General features: G+C 41.5%; 1 protein-coding gene across 1 annotated transcript in view; it reads left to right on the top strand.

Annotated features, from left to right (window-relative positions):
* Positions 1-17,241, top strand: part of LOC121859377 — a 31,828-nt gene extending 14,587 nt beyond the window's left edge. Inside the window, exon 3 of the mRNA XM_042356155.1 lies at positions 17,054-17,241. Within this exon, the coding sequence (XP_042212089.1) occupies positions 17,054-17,155 (102 nt within the window). The 3' untranslated portion in view covers positions 17,156-17,241. The remainder of the gene's footprint in view (positions 1-17,053) is intronic.
* Positions 17,242-21,423: the final 4,182 nt, after the last annotated feature.

Below are 21,423 nucleotides of genomic sequence, written 5' to 3'. Positions count from 1 at the left end.
CACTGCATAACCCCGCGCCAAGCGACAGTACACTTAAAACGTTCGAGTGGAATCGCATTACAGTACAGCCAACACGCGTTCGCATTTTATAAATATCGTTCTATTCATTAATATCGTTATAGCCAATTCGCGTTGACAAAACACGCGTTGTAGCAGAAATGACTATGTATACAGTATTTATGAAAGGAATACAAATAACAATAAAGATGGACCATCTAACTTCTTGCAATTTATGAATCTATTGCTTCTAATTTCCATTCATTTTCATTAATGTATTTTATAAATTTTGAGAAAAGGGTCCTAGCTATGAATACCAATACAGCGATACTCACAGTTCCAACATTTATTATTACTGTATTACCAAATTCACACTAAATCGAAGTGTTGTATCAATGGAATAATTTAGTTTGGTACTTGAGAGAAACACAAGATACTAAAAAGACTGAGAGTCTACCCAGATGCACCTCAGCCCATCTCCAAGAATAAACAAAACATTGTTTTTTGTAGTATTATGTTAAAACAAACACTCATAAATCAACACAGCTAAAATTATGGGACATGAAATGGTTTGTTTACTAGTGATCAGCTGATGGGAAGGGGGGAGGGAGGGAGGTGAGGTGATATGTTTGACAGTTGATGCCAAGGTCTAGTGCTTATTTATTTATTTATCTAAGAGTGACTTTAAGTGTTTCTCTTATAAAATGTCACTGAACTGACATGTTCTAATTAATTTTATTACAAAGGGCTGAAATTTTTATCTTGTGTGCAAAATGTATGACGTTTATATTCAAATTATTCGCTGTCTTGCAAGGATTCTAGCAATGCAAATTATATTCTCCTAACTTTAGTCTGTGATATTATATAAGATAAAAACTGTAAGCCTATGACCACCAAACCCTGGCTGGGAAGATGGGGGGGGGATGGAGGTGACAGTGACACGTTTGACAGTTGGCGCCGAAGGCCTAATGAAGTATTTATTTGTTTGTTTTTGTCCTTTAGCTTGAGTTTATGTTTTTTGCTCAAAAAATGTCACAGAAGTGACTGGGGAGAATATAAATTACATTGCTGGAATTTTTATAAGATAGTGATTAATTTGAATTCAGTATAGTCTGCATTTACGTGGTCAATTGAACCCGTGGAGTGCCGCGTAAATGAAATAACAAAACATATGGGATTAATTGAAATAGAGACTGGGCCGACTCCCAAATTCCACTTTTTCCAACACAATACGTACCTTGTAGTAAAAATAGTATCTTAATTTTATGATGGTATGCACACACACATAATATAGAAGAGAAATATCAGTAAGAGAATAATATACTGTACTAGGTAAAAGAAAAACAAGGTTTAACACTTACGTTAGTGGAAGAGATGGGTCGGCATACGAGGATGGGGGCTGGCTCCGAGGCAGAGGGCAGATTACTGGCCCTCAGGTGAATCACCATAACTATCCACCATAGTTGTCAGGGCCTCCCTGACAAACCCCTCAAAGTCACTATCACTGGCTTGGGCTGGCTGTGGTGGGTTGCGTGCGAAGAAGTTTGTGATGCTACGCTGAGGGCTAGTGTTGATGTGGTCGTGATACATCTGGATGTACTGCTCCGTACTTTGGTCTCGAAGGTTATTGAAGACTTCATACCAGTGATTGACATGGTCTTTTGAAAGGGTGAGCTTTAGTTTCTCGGCAAACTCGATGGCATCCTTTACTTCACCATGAGTTAACTTCTGTTCTCTTGCTGCCGCACCACCTGCCTCCTCACTGACGTCATCGTCTTCCAACATCTCGTCGGCAGTCACCTCAGGATCCCTGATTACCTCTATGATGTGGTCGTTGGTTGTCTCGGAGAAGCCTGCAGCTGTAACACTGTGCAGCTTCTCTTGCAAGGTCCACTGCCACTGCAACAGACTGAACCTCTCCAGCCACCGCTTGACTCTGCCTCCCACCTGGGATACCCTGCAACATATGCCCCCACGCGTGACGAATCGTTGCCACAGACAGCTGCCCCCATGCCTCCTCCAAGAAATCAACAGCTTTCTTTACGTTAAACATTTTCCAAAAGTGTTTAACTAGCACTTCATGCTCCGCCAACTCTTGTTCTGCATCCTCGTTGTCGTCGCTCTCGCTATCTATGCCACTCAGAAGGTTACGCAACTCATCCTTGGTGTTGGTACAGTTGTTCATGAGCTTAAACTTCTTTGCAGAGAATGCAGCCTTAACGTTGCATATCAACTCCTGGTCCATGGGCTGGATTAACGACACAGTGTTGGGAGGAAGGAAGACCACTTTTGCACTTGGGTGACGATCCAACAGTAGGGGCGAGTGTCCTGGTGTGTTGTCAAGCAGCAACAAAATGTTGAATGGCACATTATTTTGCGCTCAGAATTTTCTTCACGTTGGGAACGAAACAGTCGTCAAACCAGGAGAGGGACAGACCAGTAAACATCCACGCCTTACGTGAGGTTAGCCAATGGACATTTAGCTTGGTCATGTCTATGTTCTTGTAAGCGAGCTGCTTGCAGGCTGTGTGGATCACCTACAACTTGAGCTTACAGGTACCGGAGGCATTGGTGGTAAACAGGACGGTGACGCGCTCCTTCTGCAATTTCCGGCCCCGACACTTGCTGGCAGACTGGACAACGAAGGTCTTGGAAGGTAATCTTTTCCAAAACAGACCGGATTCATCTGTGTTGAACACCTGGTTGTCGGTGTACTGTCCTTCCTCCATAACTTCTCATAAGAATGGAGGAAAATCCATGGCGGCAGCACTGTCAGCACTGGCTCCTTCACCAACAATGTTAATGTTGGTTATCTTGTTCCTTTTCTTAAACCCTTGCAGCCACCCAGAGGAAGCAGTGAAGGGTTTGGGCTCTGCAATTCCCATCTTGCGTGCCACTGATGAGTACAGTTCACGAGCGTAGTCCTGCACTGCTCTCGTGTCAACCGCCATGTTACGTCTTGCCTGACGAATTAAGTAGCTCACCAGTAAGTTCTCAGTCTTGAGCAGCACCTTATTCTGACAGTACTTCACCATTGAAGCACCTGCAGACTTTGTGATGCTCATGTGTTCTTTAATCTTGGCGGCATCCTTCTTGATCGTTCGGATCGTAGATTCGTTCACGCCATGCTGGCGCGCCAAATGAACTTGTCTCGTTCCTTTCTCTAAGTCTTGCACGATCTTGTACTTAACTTCGTAACTTAGGGCACGTCGTATCTTCTTGGGCTTGGGGCGGCTGGGTCCAGGTAATGCAAGGTTTTTCTGGGGTGGTGGGGGTCCAGTGGATGCCATTGTTGAACAGATTAGCGAGCACAAGAGAGAACAGTATACGCAGTGACTGAGAACAATGAGACTGACGCGGCTGGGTCAGTAGCTTCTCTCCCGTGCCAGGCCACGTCATATAACATTAGACCAATCACAGCTAGCGGCGGAGGGGGATAAGGATGCGTGACCCAATCACAGTCCGATACGTCATATGACGTCAGCGATAACGCAACAGCGACATACTGCGCATCCATATCCGCGCCGCTTCCAGCGTATAGTCGAGAATTGACTGCATGAATAAAAAATGGCGCGGCTCATCTGGACCTCCAGTCGCTCTCCGCATAAATGACCAAATTTACCGCGTAATTAAAGCATTTAAATTCTGGCAAGGCAACGCGTAAATGACCAAACTCGTAAACAAAAACCGCGCAAATGCAGACTATACTGTATAATCATGCGATAGTTTGCACTAGACAAAAATTTTAGTAATCATTTAGTACATTATTTTGAGTACATATACAGTACAGCTTTGCCCTTAGGACAGTGTAGCATGCCCAGAGAAACATTAGGTGCGAATTTTAAAATATGATGCACCAGATTGATTCGTGCAAAATAGGAAAGATTTGCTTTAAATTAAAACATTGTCCTGAATTGTGGGTGTTGCCGTAAATCAATAATCTTAAATTGAATCGCTTTAAATCGACATTCTACTGTATAGAAAAATGAGGAAATATTGCATCATGCTCCCGAGTCCTGGGTCACCTGTGCAGGGGTGGCAGAAGGCTCAGGAGACGCTCGAGGTAACTTAGGTCATAGGCTCGCATGCAATGATTGGCTAATGCTGTCATGTGACCTCATGGGACATCTGTAATTGGCTGCTGCATCTTGTAGATGACCCCCTCCTCACCCAGGCTAGCCTCAGGGCAGACTTAGTGCATAATTCTTTGTCACCAGTCCCCCTACAAAGTTCATCTGTTGCTCGCTCCTATGTTTGTTGTGCAGTACTGTAAAACTGCTGTACATAGAACACAATCATCCTACAACACAGTGTTTAAGCTGTGTTAAGATGTCAACAGAAGCAAAATGAACCTTAATACAGTACAGCACTGGAATTTTGGTGACAGCACGGGCCAGGAGGCAAGTTGTCCACTTGTCCTCCCTCTACCACCCGTCATCTCCCCCGGTCTACACACCCAAATCTAGTTTTGTACAGTATCTTAATACTGTACTGTGTAATTCATATTCTATTCCTATAATTCATGAGTCGGTAATTTATGAGAATGTTCGTTATACAAATTATATAATGTTTTCTTTCATTTAAAATTCAGTAAGGAATAAGAAGATGAGAGAGAGAGAGAGAGAGAGAGAGAGAGAGAGAGAGAGAGAGAGAGAGAGAGAGAGAGAGAGAGAGAGAGAGAGAGAGAGAGAGAGAGAGAGAGAGAGAGAGAGAGAGAGAGAGAGAGAGAGAGAGAGAGAGAGAGAGAGAGAGAGAGAGAGAGAGAGAGAGAGAGAGAGAGAGAGAGAGAGAGAGAGAGAGAGAGAGAGAGAGAGAGAGAGAGAGAGAGAGAGAGAGAGAGAGAGAGAGAGAGAGAGAGAGAGAGAGAGAGAGAGAGAGAGAGAGAGAGAGAGAGAGAGAGAGAGAGAGAGAGAGAGAGAGAGAGAGAGAGAGAGAGAGAGAGAGAGAGAGAGAGAGAGGATTCCTCTTCTCCTCAGGTCTGCCATTACCATTGTAAAAAATTTTACTTTGTATTTTATTCACTAATAAAGAGAAGTTTACTGTAATAGTCTGTGCTTATTAATACCTGTACCCTTCTAATATAATACAGTACAATACTTTTTATAATGTATCAGTACAGTGATCCCTCTCGGTTAACGAGCGCCTCGGTTAACGAATTACCTTCCATAAGATTCTTAACTTCGGTTAACGAGCATTCCCTCGATTAATGAATTCCTTACGAGCGCCCCTCAACATGTTTTTGCTTGCCCACTAGCTGTCGTATTAGTCCGCCAATACAGTAATCGGTTCTAGGGCTTAAATTCCTTACTATTTTAGTAAATATCAAGAAGTTTGTACTGTTCAATAATTTTAAGTCTTACAGTATATTAAATTTTTTAGTCATTTTAACAATTATTTAACATAATTTAAGTACAGGTTGTACCTCTCTAGTCCGGCATTCTGTGGTCCGGAAACTCCCGTGGTCCGGAACGATTTTAGTTTGTCCAATACGTAGATAGGCAGCTTTTTTTTTTTTTGCCCACTAGCTGTCGTATTAGTCCGCCAATACAGTAATCGGTTCTAGGGCTTAAATTCCTTACTATTTTAGTAAATATCAAGAAGTTTGTACTGTTCAATAATTTTAAGTCTTACAGTATATTAAATTTTTTAGTCATTTTAACAATTATTTAACATAATTTAAGTACAGGTTGTACCTCTCTAGTCCGGCATTCTGTGGTCCGGAAACTCCCGTGGTCCGGAACGATTTTAGTTTGTCCAATAGGTAGATAGGCAGCTTTTTTTTTTTTTTTTTTTTTTTTTTTTTATTACATATTATTACAGTTTTTTGTGCCCTCCCAATGTGGGTCAGTGACCTATGCCCGGGTGGGCTAATCCCCTTAAAAAAAAAAAAACAAAGCCGCGGGAAATTAAGGTTTGTTTACATCCGGCAGTTCGGCTGCTCTCTCTCTCTCTCTCTCTCTGCTTGTCTATACAGAGTACAACATTTAACCCTTCAATATATATGAGCAGTAAATAAGTGTTGCTTTCATATTCTTATGTAGAGTAATGACGATATGTTTTCACATGTGCGCACTTACATACGCGCAGTCTCACTTTTTTTTTTACCATTAATGGTTAGCTACTTATATTGTTCCATTTATTAACATTAAATAACATTACAGGTACTTCAAACAACCATATTAATTTTTTTTACATTAATTTTACTACAGCTAAAATCAGGGTCTTATTTTCTTCAGTTTTATATGTAGAACCAATCAGTCACTGGTTTTGTAAGCTTTAACATAAACAATGCCGGCAGCCGTCTCGTCTCCTCTAATATTCCACGTATTATTAATAAATTGCATTGTTAATTTTGCACACACAAACATTAATTCAATAAAAACAAACTCAGAAACATTAATTAAAATATATATGAACAGTAAATAAGTATTGCTTTCGTATTCTTATGTAAAGTAATGGAGATATGTTTTCCCATTTGCGCACTTACATACGAGATCTCTCTTTTTTTCTTTACCTTTATCGTTAGCTACTTCTATTGTTCCATTTATTAGCATTAAATAACATTACTTAAAACAACCATATTAATTTTACTACAGCTACAACCAGGGTCTTATTTTCTTCAGTTTTATATGTAGAACCAGTCAGTCACTGGTTTTGTAATCAACGAAAACAATGCTGTGTCATTTCCTCGTGTGTTTTAATATTCTACGTATTATTAATGAATTGTATTACTCATTTTGCACACATAAACATTAATTCAATAAAAAAGACATTCAGTAATAAACAATAATGAATCCTTTGTACATAAGAGAAATGACGCTGTTTACATGATTATGCACGCCGTCTGCACGTTGGCGGGCCGTTCAAACCAGTCAAAATTCAAGTTTCCGCCGTCAAAATTTGTATTGATTTTTTTTGTGTTCCAATAAAATACGTTAAGAATTAAAAACTCGCAAAATTTGAGAAGTTACTATACGACATTTAACCCTTCAATATGTCTTCAAAGAGACCATGATGCAGAGAAAGTGGTGCTAGTGCTTCCAAGCATAAGCACAGGTCATTATATATCCAGGAAAAGGGTGAATTTCCATGGTCCGGCACCGGTCAGGTCCCGAGGTTGCCGGACTAGAGAGGTACAACCTGTACAAGGAAACTAGTTTTTAGCGCGCCAAACAGCCTGTCAACACACCATACAGGCGTCATTCTACAGTAGAAGTCCAAAAATCCGGACTGCTTGGGGATTGGGTCGGTCCGGATTTTCGGATTTTCCGGATTCTCAGGCAGTACTTTTAAAATTAAAATTTAAGGAGGAATAAAGAAGAGATGAACAGGTACATTTTGATAGTTTATTCATTAGCAAATATAGCATGCTTCATTTATCAAAATGAGCAGTTTTAATGAAAAAGCTGTGAATTCTAGAATTTTATTCTTTGCCTTTTTGATATCATAAATTGTAGACTTTCCAATGTTGTATTTTCCATTAGAACAGTATTGCTCACACCACGTACTAGTTTCTTAATTATTTCAAGTTTGTCACTCAATTTCAACGTGTTCTTCTTTCTCTTCACACAACGAAGTTTATCTACTTTAGGAGCCATTATTATGGGCTTGTACAGTAATCTGTAAATGGAAAGAGTAGGACTCAAAATATTGTTCTATTCATACTGTGCTTGATATAATGCATTCACGGAAACGTAATATTTTTGCTAAAATGACGTACGTATTACAGTGGAAAGTGGGATCAAATCGTGACGAAAACAATGACTTTCGCTTTCTTTCGTTCAAAAGATGTTACCGTAATCACTTTTCGAATGGTTTAGTTAAAAAACTGTTGTACTGTATTACAATAATATTCTATCCTAATTGACTTGAATAAATACTACGATACCATATTTCTGAATATTTTCATTAAAATCCATCAAAATCATTTTCCTTGTCATCGTCTGCAGCACCAAACAGCTTCTCCCAGTCCTCTCCTTGAACAGGGCTAGAGGGTACGTGTTTTTCGAATCGTTTTCAGTTAAAAAACTATTACATCACACGTATATTTTACCTAAACTGCGCCTGAATGAATATATTCTCGGAAATAAATAGTAGTTTTGCTGAAACGTGATGTATTTCAATGTAAAATAGGATAAAATACATGTCGAAAACAAAAGACTTTACCTAAGCTTCCGATGTTCTTGAGATGTTACAGTTAACCCTCACTTTACGCGGTCCCGCATTCCGCGTTTCCACGTTTACTCGGTGCCTTGCCAGAACCTCACGTGCTCACATTACGCGGTACGTGAACCCCATTACGCGGAGAGTGTCCGGCGCGACGCTATTTTTAGATTCACCCCACCCGCCACCCGCCCCCCTGCCTGCCTGCCTCTCCCTCCTCCTCCCTCCGCTTGGGCAAGCGGAGCGGTAAGGTTGCGCAGTGTGTGTCTTTGTTGCGTTATCACTGACGTCATATGACGTATCAGACCTGTGATTGGCCATGCATCCCTACCCCCCTCTGCTGCTAGCTGTAATTGGCTTAAAGTATTATGACGTGTCCACCCGGGGGAGGGAGGGAGGGAGGAAAGACGACGCTTGACCTAGCCGCGGCAGTTTCATCCCTCAAGGCCACTCCGTGTAAACGCGCATCCATTGTTCCGTAAAATGGCTTCCGCCGGACCACCACCCCCAGAGAGAAACCTTTCCTTACCTGGACCCAGCGGCACTAAACCAAAGAAGACACGACGTTCCTTAAGCTACGAGGTGAAGTATAGCATCATCCAAGAGTTGGAGAAAGGAACAAGGCAGGTTGATTTGGCGCGCCAGCATGGCGTGAACGAATCTACGATCCGGACTATAAAGAAGGATTCAGCCAAGATAAAGGAGCACATGAAGATCACAAAGTCTTCAGGTGCTTCTATGATCAAGTATTTTCACAACCAGGTGCTACTCAAGACAGAAAAATTACTTGTGAGGTACTTGGTGCGTCAGGCGCGACGGAACATGGCGGTCGACACGCGCTCTGTTAAGGACTACGCACGTGAACTGTACATGGCAGTGGCACGAAAGATGGGAACTTCAGAGCCCAAACCCTTTAATGCTTCCTCTGGGTGGTTACAGAGGTTTAAGATCCGGAACAAGATCACCAATATAAACATTGGTGGTGAAGAAGCGAGTGCTGATCGTGCTGCGGCTCGGGAATTTCCTCCGTTTTTACGTGAGATTATGGAGGAAGGACAGTACAGTGACGACCAGGTGTTTAACATGGACGAATCTGGTCTTTTCTGGAAAAAGCTACCTTCCAAGTCCTTCGTTGTGAAGAATGCCAGCAGGATTCGGGGCCGGAAAATGCAGAAGGAACGCATCACCGTCCTGTTTACCACCAATGCCTCCGGTACCTGTAAGCTCAAGTTATCGGTGATCCACACAGCCCGCAAGCCGCATGCCTACAAGAGCATGGACATGACCAAGCTAAATGTCCACTGGCTGACAGCACGTAAGGCATGGATGTTCTCTACACTGTCCCTCTCCTGGTTTGATGACTGTTTTGTTCCCGATGTAAAGAAATTCTGTGAGCGACAGAATGTCCCATTTAATATTTTGTTGCTGCTGGACAACGCACCAGGACACTCGCCCCTACTGTTAGATCGTCACCCCAACGTAAAAGTGGTCTTCCTTCCTCCCAACACTACGTCTTTAATCCAGCCCATGGACCAGGAGTTGATTTGCAATGTGAAAGCTGCATTCTCAACAAAAAAATTCCAGCTCTTGAACGACTACACCAACACCAGGGAAGAGTTGCGTAACCTGAGTGACACCACCACCGATAGCAAGAGCGAAGAAGATGAGGATCAACAGTTAGAACAGCAAAAAATACTCTTCAAACAATTCTGGAGAGTATTTAACATCAAGAAAGCTGTGGACTTCTTGGTGGAGTCATGGGATCAGCTGTCTATTGCTACAATTGTCACGCATGGAGACATGTGTTGCATGGAATACCAGGTGAGAGGAGGAGTCAATCTGTGACTGGTGAGGTTCAGAATGTTGCAGTAGCAGTGGACCTTGCCAGAGAAGCTGCGCAGACTGTTACAGTTCCAGGCTTCTCCGAGACCACCAACGAAGACATCCTGGAGGTGATCAGAGATCCTGAAGTGACTGCCGACGAGATGTTGGAAGAAGAACACGTCAGTGAAGAGGAGGAAGAAGGTGCGGCAGTCTCCGAAGAACACAATTTAAGTCATAGTGATATTAAGGGTGCCATGGAGTGTGCTGAGAAGATGAAGTCCTTCCTTTCCCGCGACAATGACGATGACCGCTATGAAGTCTTCCATACCCGGCTGGTGCAGGCTATGGAGCCGTACATCAAGGTGTATCACGACAACATCAACGCCAGCCGTCAGCAAAGCATAACAGATTTCTTCGCCCGCAACCCACCACAGCCAGCCCAAGCCAGTGATAGTGGCAGTGAAGATGACTTTGAGGGATTTGTCAGGGAAGCCCTGACAACTGTAAGTGACAGTGATGGTGATTTACCTAGTAATAGTGATACACCTGAGGGCCAGTAATCTGCCCTCTGGGATCGGCCTGGACTCCATTTCAATTAATCCTATATGTTATGTTATTCACTTTACGCGTTCCTCACTTTCCGCGGTACCCTCCGGGTTACATTAACCGCGTAAAGTGAGGAACTAAAATTTATTTTTTAATAGTTTTCGGTTAAAATTTTGTTATATTACAATGATATTCTATTCATACTGTGCTTGATATAATGCATTCACGGAAATGTAATATTTTTGCTGAAATTACGTACGTATTACAGTGGAAAGTGGGATAAAATCGTGATGAAAACAATGGCTTTCGCTTTCTTTCGTTCAAAAGATGTTACCGTAATCGCTTTTTGAATGGTTTAGTTAAAAAACTGTTGTATTACAATAATATTCCCTCCTAATTGACTTGAATAAATACTTGAATGGAAATATACAATATTTTTGTTGAAACTACCCGCGTTTCAGTGTAAAGTGTTGTAATAATAAATGGTAAACAATTTGCCTTCGGCACTCGTGTTTCAGTTTATAGGACGTAGAGCGTTTTTACTGAAGGTTTTGTTGTTACCCTCAAAAACGTGGGTCGAACTATAAACGAGGAATATCATAAATTAACGATTTCTTGGTCAAAAAATCAGGGTCGACAGATAAACGAGGGGGGGGTTATAGATGAGTATATACGGTATGTTGTCACAGTTTGATTGCTCGTTTTAAAGTGGAGACCACGTGGTCGCTTGCTGTCGCTGTGCAGCTGTGGCGCTCACGCATGTGCACATACACACAAAAGCCCGTAAAAAAAAAAAATAATAATTAGTTTTCCAAAAGTCCGGATTCTCGGGTGGTCCGGATTTTTTGCATCCGGATTTTTTTACTTTTACTGTATGTGTCTTTTCATTGGAGGTAACATCTTGCTTCAGGCTCTCTTCAACATAAACGCTTTTTTTCTCTGTTTCCGGTCAAATTATTGGTCATTTTGAAATTTATTTTACATATTGACAATATATAATGCAGTGCAGTGTTGATTTAAAGAAAATAATGTTGAATTACACGAAGTGAACTCAAATTTTATGGGTGAAATGGCACCATGGGGTGACTTCTCTTCCACCCCAATGCCTTCTCTTCTCCCTTCTCCTCCACCCCCATTCTAATCATCATCATCATCATCCAGGAGCCTTCTACATACACACCTCAAAGTAAGTGTACTTTACTACCTTTTTTGTTGACTTTAGGCAATTTTCGGTGAGCTGGAACCAATTACCCAAAAACCCATTGAAACAATGGTTTCGGTTAACGAATTTTTCGGTTAACAAGCAACCTTCTGGAACGAATTGTGCTCGTTAACCGAGGGACCACTGTACTGTAATTATTAAATAAAAAACTGATAAATTTGGCAATGGCTAAGCTTACCAGCCACCTACTCCCCTCCCAGTAGAGGGGTCTGGGTGAAAAAATTGCCTTATATTCGACTTGTCATGTAATTTTAATGTCAAATTAATAGTTATACATCATATTTTTTCTAATGTGTTCAATATTTTATATTAACCATGATAAAACTTACACCATAAGAGGCTGATCATACAAGTATATATAATAGGGTGTGTCATACGGAGGCGAATTTTTTTTTTTTTGAGTTTGAAAATTCGGCCCATGGTATTAATGATGTAGTTCTATGTGCAGAATCATGTGATATCTTCAGATTTGAAAAGTTTTCATTTTTCGCTAGGTAAATTTTAACTTGAAATCTTATGAAAATTCAGTATTCCCACCCTTTTACCAACACCACTAAATAGCTTATTTAAAGTAAAGTAAATGTATTTCAGGTTAATTTATTAGGATGAAAATGATCCAGAATAGTGAAAACTAATGATCTTGACACATTTATTAAATTTAATATTCCTTTAGAAAACAAAATCATCAAATACAAAAACCGGTTTTACCATTAATGCACCCGGTGTTGCTGCACACCATAGGAGAATATGTCTTCTTGCTTCTGTTTCTACTCATCACCTCTCCTTGCTGACCACCTGAGCCTGGATGTAGCCTTCCTCCTCTCCTGGCTGTACACGGATTGCTGGCCTCACACTTGCTGCACACAACGCCCATACTCTGGTGTGCGAGGGCCAGGCAGGAGATGCATGGGGTTGTCCAGGAAAGCTCTGACTTGAACATTGGTGAGGCTGCAGGTAAGAGGAGGCTCACTGCCAGCCTGGATGTTATCCAGATCTATGAGATCAGTGAGGGTCTTGGCACCTAGATTGACTTCAGGAGTCTTCCTGACCCTGAAGGAATCGTCACCAACTGATTCGCCATGCCCAGATCCTCTCATAAGTCTCATATCCAAGATCTTTTTGACTGCCACTCTTCTCTCCTCCTCATCCTTACTGCAGGGCATTGTCTGCAGAACTGCCTCGGGATGAGCATAATACCAGGAAGATCTCCTCACAGTCTGCTCCACAATCTGAACAACCTTCTTGGCTGACTCTCAGGAGCTCAAGCTGGAAGAGAACATGCTCGGACCTTCGGAGGAATCCATGACTTGACCTTGTGTTGAACCAATTTTGGCAAGTAGACACTCACGATAATTGACAATAAGTCTCAGGTTGTGAAGCTGGTTCCCTTTCAGTTTATGATGAGCGACCCAAATTCTGCAGAACCTGAGAGCCGTTGTGAGCCACCTAGAATGTGAGACTGGACCTATCTGCAAGTAAGCAAGTCTATCAGGCATGACCCCAGTTTTGATGGCACTGCAAATCATGTAACCATAGTACTGGTCAGTACTCAGGTCATCAATGACAGTATGTGCAAGCTCAACGAGTGGAGGGCCAACTGTGATTTTTTCAAAGCTCGGATTTATTTCTAACTCAGTGGCAGAGTCCAGCATCTTGCCAAGAGGACCAGACCATCTGTTGTTTGAAAGAGTCTTGCCATCCAGCTCCTGGATCAGATGTCTGAGTGGCAACTCGTGGGTGTGGAGGTCACAAACAATCCATTCCAGCTTCCTCCCAATCTTCCGCTCTATCCACTGTATGACCCCCCTTGCCACCCTGTGTTCGTGTTGGTGCTGTCCCCTCCAATGGCCTGCAGGGTCTGGTCTACGTTCCTCTCTCTGAGCCAGTTCACAATGTTATCTGCCACTATCTCAGCTGGTTTCCTGATGTCATCTTTCTCTGGAGTAAAATGCCACAAATACTTCCCTCCTGGTTCACTGCAGCAGGAGTAGTGTTCCTCCTTCACCATGGCAGGGAACAACTTGTCAGAATCTCCAACTTTCATGAACACTTTAGTGTCATCCTTTCTCCCATCAAAGAACAAACAATTGATTCCATTTTCTCTTATCCCCTTATCAAACTCCTCTTTTAGGTTACTGACAAGTTTCTCCTGAGCTCTCCTTACTTTGTTATGATCTATCACTAGGTGAACATCATCAGGTGTTATCAAACCACCGTCAATCCAGGCAGCTGTTGCTATCTCTGCAGTTTCTCTGAGACCAGTGTGGTGTCGCATGCTGGCCAGAGTTATGCTCGGGATATCTTTCCTATTTCGAATCTTATGCCTGGAAGGTTTGGGATCATTATTTTCTGGGTTAGGGACAAAGTCACCATTCTCCTGGTCAGCACTCGGATCAGCCATGGGAAGTCATTAAACTCTGAATCAGCTTTGACTCAATCATCGGTCTTTTTACCTCACCCTGGCCTTCTCAAGTCTTCTTTTTCCCTGGCAACTCTTCTCCTCTTCTGTCTCTTCAGGCAGCCTCCCATCTCTTGACTCCGGAATATCTTGGCTAGAAATCATGAGAGAGCCCCTATACTGCCAGTCTTCTCTCTCTGTGCTTTTGACAAATGCCAGTTCGATCATGTGAATCTTCAGTTCACGCTTGCAAATATACAGGAGATGTGGGCCCCCGGATTTACAGTCACGATCGTGATCCAAACTCAAGACAGAGAACAATTGGGCACTTGCAAGTAATTATGTCAAATAACTGGTCCAGTTGCTTGGCAAAGCTGTCCTTAACTGCAAGTTTTCCTCCCCCAAGAGAGATATCTCTTGCCTTTTCCCAACTGGCTAGCAGTCTCTCACTAATCTTCTTCTGACTTGTTATGACTGGAGGCTTGAACTGAGCGTTAGCCAGAGTGTACTGTGCCAAGACAGCTTTGGTCATATCACTGGCAATGTCTTTGTTTGTGTAAGTTCTTTGGTTCTTTTCACTGATTTGCCTGATTAAAACACCGTATCTCAAAGCATCTCTCAATGTTCTCAATGTAGGCAACTCCGACTTCAGGAGCTCTCTCCCAGACCCAAGATAGTGACTGAGATGGCTGGATTTTTGGTTCCTCGTCCTGACACAAGCAGCCATCGCAAATATTATCAACTTATAATTGCATCAGAATCTGAAATAGAAAAAAATATTGTAAGTTGGGTTGTTAAAGAATGAAGTCAGAAAGCAATGTTCACTATTTAATTGTAATGCACTAATGCAGCTGTACGTTAGATTTTCGATAAATTTCACGCTAAAATTTACCTTGCAAAAGGTTGCAAAATATTGAAACTGAAATTATTTTCTGTTTATATACAGTATTACCCCGCTTAACGCGCTTTCACTTAACGCGTTTTCGCATATACGCGGTGCCTTGCCAAAGCTGAACTTTCACTTAACGCGGCATTTTTCATCATATACGCGGTGAGTGTCCGGCTCAGAGCTATTTTTAGATTCGCACCACCCCCCACCCGCCACCCTGCCTGACTGCCTGTTTTAGCTCATAAAATTCATACAAATTACCCAGCCAGAATATAATTTACATTGCTGGAATTCTTATAATTTGGTGATCATTTTGAATATAAACAACATATATTTTGCATTAAACATACAATTTTTAGATAAAAATTGTTCTCTAGGTAATTATGTTATCTTTTGTCCAAAATATATGACATTTATATTCAAAATATTCTTGGTCTTACAAGGAATCCAGCAATGTCAATTATATTATCCTAACTTTAATCTGAGGTATTATTTAATACTAAATGTTAAAAACTCTTGAATGGAGGATTGGTGGGGGGTGGGGGGAGGGTTGGGACTGACCATGCGGTTGGAAGAGGGGGGGAAGGCAAGGTGGGGTACTTTGATTGACAGATAGTGTCGAAGAATATTTTTTTTTTTTTATTAACTGAAGATATTTGTTTTAGCTCATAAAATTCATACAAATTATCCGGCCAGAATATAATTTACATTGCTGGAATTCTTACAATTTGCTGATCATTTTGAATATAAACATCATAGATTTTGCATTAGACATACAAATTTTAGATGTAAAATTTATTCTGAGTAAATATGTTATCTTTTGTGAAAAATATATGACATTTATATTCAAAATATTCCTGGTCTTACAAGGAATCCAGCAATGTCTATTATATTATCCTAACTTTAGTTTGAGGAATTATTTATTACTATACCTGGTTTTCCCCCAAAAATTTCTCAGAGGGAAGAGCCAGTGAGTGTAGTGTGAGAAGAGGGGGAGGGAGTTGAGTCCATTATTTGAATGGACATTAACTTGGCGACTGTATTTCTCTATTTCTCTTAAGTATTAATTGTGTGCATGTACCATCATAAAATTAAGATGTTATTTTTACTACAACATAGTTATTTGTCGTCAAAAAGTGGAGTTTGGGGGTCGTGCTGGGTTCTATTGGAATTAATCCCATATGTTCTGTTATTCACTTAACGCGGTTTTCACTTAAAGCGGGACCCTCTGGGTTCAATTGACCGCGTTAAGTGGGGTACAACTGTACACTAAAATCTACCAAAAAAGTGATGGGCCATTAGTTTTAGCTGATCTTCCCTCCTATGACACACCCTACTACTATACGACGTTTAACCCTTCAATATGTCTTCAAAGAGACCATGATGCAGAGAAAGTGGTGCTAGTGCTTCCAAGCATAAGCACAAGTCACTATCTATCCAGGAAAAGTGTGAATTTCCATGGTCCGGCAATTGCCATGGTCTGGCACCGGTCAGGTCCCGAGGTTGCCGGACTAGAGAGGTACAACCTGTACTGTAACTTTTTTTTTCTTCACAATTGCATCTCTTAATATAGCTGGCAGCATTGTATTCAGGTTAGATTCGTCACTATAACCACCAGGCTACTGATGTTATGATTGTTTTTCATCTTGCATTTTTGGGCAGATATATATAACTTTCTTCATTTATTTTTACTCAGTTACATGCACACACCATCCTACATCCATATAGTAATATCTTCGTTAGCCAGAATCCCTCAAACCCAGAACTCTCCAATAGCCAGAATTGAAATTTTCTTGGAATTTTTCCGTAAAATTCCCTAAATTCCGGTTTGGGAACAAATTCCAAGGTTGAAAATCAGAGTCATTTTCTGAAAATTCAAAAAAGAAAAATCTGGAAAAATGTGTCAAAATTATTATTTCTGGGTCTGGAAGCAAATATTGATTATGAAATAATGCGCAATTACTAGAAAATCTGAGAAAAGTGCAAGAAAATCACTCCAAACCTTTCTGCTCAGGGTCTGGGGACAAGGGTTCCCGGCATTATGAACGACTGCATCATGTTTCGCCACATCCTCACATGGCTGGTGTGTGGGTGGGAAGACCAACCACTTGGGTAATGCTGGATTTTTCTGCTCATGTTCTATTTATTATTAATGTGCCAATAAACTGTAGATATTTCTTTAAATGTACCCCCTGTACATATAATGCAAAAAAAAAAATAATAATAATACAGTAATAAATCAATATACAGTGGTCCCTCGGTTAATGAACAGTTCGATTAACGAAATTTTGGTTAACGAATTAGCTCCCATAAGGATTTTTCAGTAGAATTAACGAACAAAACTTTGATTAACGAAATCCTTACGACAAACATGTTTTGTTGTGAGCATCAGCTGATCGGCTAGTCTGCCAATACAGTAATTGGTTCTGTGTTTACATTCGATTCCAGTGAAGTAAATATTAAGAAAGTTGGTCTCTTGAATATTTTTCATTTTTTATATTAAAATTACTGGTCATTCTGAAATTTAGTTAACATATTGATAATATAGACAGTACAGGGAACAGTTTTTTGCGCCCATCAGCTCATTGAATCACCCAACAACGCTTCTCAGTTTAACTTTGTTTACAGTGGAGTGAACTTCAATTTTGCTGGTCTCTTGAATATTTTTGCATTTTTACATTAAAATTATTGGTCATTCTGAAATTTAGTTAACATATTGATAATATACAGTGCAGAAATTATTATGAAACATGAAGAAGGCATTAGAACCAATGCACTCTGTAAAGAATATGGCACGTCATCATCGACTGCCTCTACAATCAGCTGTTTGATATGTAAACAAAGCTTCCGGTAATACGACATACACACCTCAAAGTAAGTTAAAATACAGTATTCTATTGTTTTTTTATTTATTATTGTACAGTATACTGTACAGTACAATACTGTATTTAGTATATATTTAATGTTTTGTTAATTCTATTACTGGTATACAGTACTTTGTATGTACCTTTTCTGTGAGTTGTAACCAATTACCCATTATCCCATTGAAATAATAGATTCGGTTAACGAACGACTCTGTGGAACGAATTGTGTTTGTTCACCGAGGGACAACTGTAATTCCGAGTTGAGCTAACGAGGCAATGGATGAGGTGATGAAGCAGTAGGTGAGGTGACGAGGCAGTAGGTGAGGTGACATGCCAAGACACTTACACAGCACACACATTAACAGCACTACTAAACCATTGTCTTATAACATTTTACTTTATAATTTCTTTTTATAAATTAATTGATACATGATAGCTTGACAGGGCTACTTTTGCACTGAGACAACTAATCGGTGAATAAACCAGGGCATATGGAGATGCATTATACACTAGTGATGTCATGAAGCTTCGCAAATGTAACCACAACTGCTGAGCAACCACACAAATTATCACAACCTGTGCTCAAATGTACTAAGTTAATTACTAAAATTTTCATGTCTAATACAAACTATGGGAAGTTTCACCAGTAATTGTCATTAGATGCCAAACAAGCATATTTGGCGGGAAAAATCTCTTAGCTCACTGTTTTTTATAATCCTTGAGTATGTGTTAACTTCCCCTCCTGGCTGTCAACACCCCCACCTACCCCCCCTCCTCCTCCAAGGCTTCAAGTTTATAAAATGTCACTGACTTGACTTGGCAGAATATAACTTGCATTGCTGGAATCCTTGCAAGATAGCAATAATTTGAGTATAAACATCTCATAGTTTGTACAAGAGATAAAACTTTTAGTCCTTCCGCTTAGTACATTTGACTACAAAATCAGTAGTACAGTAACATGTTGCTCAAAATTATGGCTTTTTCACAGGAAAACGTCTATATAACTAACCCCAGTGGTCAGTATACAGTCAACCCTCACTTTACGCGGTTAATTTAACCCGCAGGGTTCCGCGGAAAGTGAGGAACGTGTAAAGTGAATAACATAACATATGGGATTAATTGAAATATAGTCCGGGCCGACCCCCAAACTCCACTTTTTGACGACACAACTTTGTTGTAGTCAAAATTTTATCTTAACTTTATGATGGTATGAAAAAACAAGTAATATAGAAGAGGTTAGGTTAGGAAAAATAAAGGTTAACATAGGAAAAATAAAGGTTAGGCTAGGAAAACTAAAAGTTAGGTGGAACACTTACGTTAGTAGAAGAGATGGGTCGGCATACGGGGATGGAGGCCGGTTCCGAGGCAGAGGGCAGATTACTGGCCCTCAGGTGAATCACCATTACTAGGTGAATCACCATCACTGTCACTTACAGTTGTCAGGGCTTCCCTGACAAATCCCTCAAAGTCATCTTCACTGTCACTATCACTGGCTTGGGCTGGCTGTGGTGGGTTGCGGGCGAAGAAATCTGTTATGCTTTGCTGACGGCTGGTGTTGATGATGTTGTGATACACCTTGATGTAGGGGTCTATAGTCTGCATCAGCTGGGTAGTGAAGATTTCATACCTGTTTGCGTCAGGGTCGTTGGAAAGGAGGAGCTTGGCTTTCTCGATACACTCGATGGCACCCCTAACATTACTATGGGATAAGTGTTGTTCTTCTTGGGATGACGCATCACCTGCCTCTTCACTGACGTCGTCATCATCATCATCTACCATCTCGTCGGTAGTCACATCAGGATCCCTTATCACCTCCAGGATGTCGTCGTTGGTGGTCTCGGAGAAGCCTGGAACTGTAACAGTCTGCGCAGCTTCTCTGGCAAGGTCCACTGCTACTGCAACAGTCTGAACCTCACCAGTCACAGAATGACTCCTCCTCTCACCTGGTATTCCATGCAACACATGTCTCCATGCGTGACGAATTGTAGCAATAGACAGCTGATCCCATGACTCCACCAAGAAGTCCACAGTTTTCTTGATGTTAAATACTCTCCAGAATTGTTTGAACAGTATTTTTTGCTGTGCCAACTGTTGATCCTCATCTTCTTCGCTCTTGCTATCGGTGGTGGTGTCACTCAGGTTACGCAACTCTTCCCTGGTGTTGGTGTAGTCGTTCAGGAGTTTGAATTTTTTTGTTGAGAATGCAGCTTTTACATTACAGATTAACTCTTGGTCCATGGGCTGTAATTAGACGTAGTGTTGGGAGGAAGGAAGACCACTTTTACGTTGGGGTGACGATCTGGCACAGTGAAAATGCAAAGATGCTGCGTTGTCCGGCAGCAACCGTCTTGAATGGCACATTCTGTTGCTTTCTGGGCCCTATTTACATCGGAACCAAGCAGTCATCAAACAGGAGAGGAACGGTGTGAAAACATCACGCCCTTACGTGCGGTCCCAGCCAGACATTTAGCTTGGTCATGTCCATGGTTTTGTAGTCGGCTTTGCGTGCTGTGTGGATCACCGATAACTTGAGCTTACTGGTGCCGGGCATTAATTGATAAACTGGGCGGTGATGCGTTCCTTCTGCATCTTCCATTGATCTTCTTCAGCATTCTTTACAACGAAGAACAGAAGGTAACTTTTTCCAGAAACCAGATTCGTCCATGTTAAACACCTGGTGATCCGAGTGCCTCCTTCCTCCATAATCTCCGCGTAAAATTCCCTAACCGCCTTCTGACGTCAGCACTAAGCTTCTTCTACCACCAATGTTTATATTGGTGATCTTGTTCTGATCTTAAACCTCTGTAACCACCAGAGGCATTAAAGGTTTTGGGCTCTGTAGTTCCCATCTTCCGTGCCACTGCCATGTACACAGTTCACGTGCGTAGTCGCCAACAGGCGTGTCGGCCGCCATGTTCACGTCTCAGCCTGGCAGCACCAAGTGCCTCTGGCCATTTTCTGTCTTGGCTTCCTGGTTGTGAATACTTGATCATAGAAGCACCTGTAGACTTTGTGATCTTCATGTGCTCCTTTATCTGGCTGCATCCTTCTTTATTGTTAGAATACGTGGGTCATTCACCATGCTGGCCAGCGCCCGTCAACCTGCCTTGTTCCTTTCTCCAACTCTTGAATGATAGTATACTTCTCTCATGGCAAAACGTTGTGTCTTCTTTGGCTTAATGCACTGAGTCCCAGAAGAAATTTCTCTCTGGGGGTAGTAGTTGTGAGCTCATTTTGAAAAACAATGAATACTTGCGTTTGCAGTCTGGCGTGGAGAGATGAAACTAAGCGGCAGCTGGAAGTCCAGAGATCATCTCCTCCCTCCCTCCCTCCCGGGTAGACACGTCATAATACTTTAAGCCAATTACAGCTAGCAGCAGAGGGGGTGCAGGATGCATGGCCAATCACAGTCCGTCGTCATATGACGTCAGTGATAACATAACAAGACACACACTGTGCAACCTTATACGTGGCAGCTTGCCCAAGCGGAGGCCGAGGCTGAGCAGGCAGGGTGGGCGGG

The sequence above is a fragment of the Homarus americanus genome, unplaced genomic scaffold (genome assembly GCF_018991925.1).
Source record: "Homarus americanus isolate GMGI-L3 unplaced genomic scaffold, GMGI_Hamer_2.0 scaffold7626, whole genome shotgun sequence".
NCBI lineage: Eukaryota > Metazoa > Arthropoda > Malacostraca > Decapoda > Nephropidae > Homarus > Homarus americanus.
This window is presented reverse-complemented; position numbering and strand designations above follow the sequence as displayed.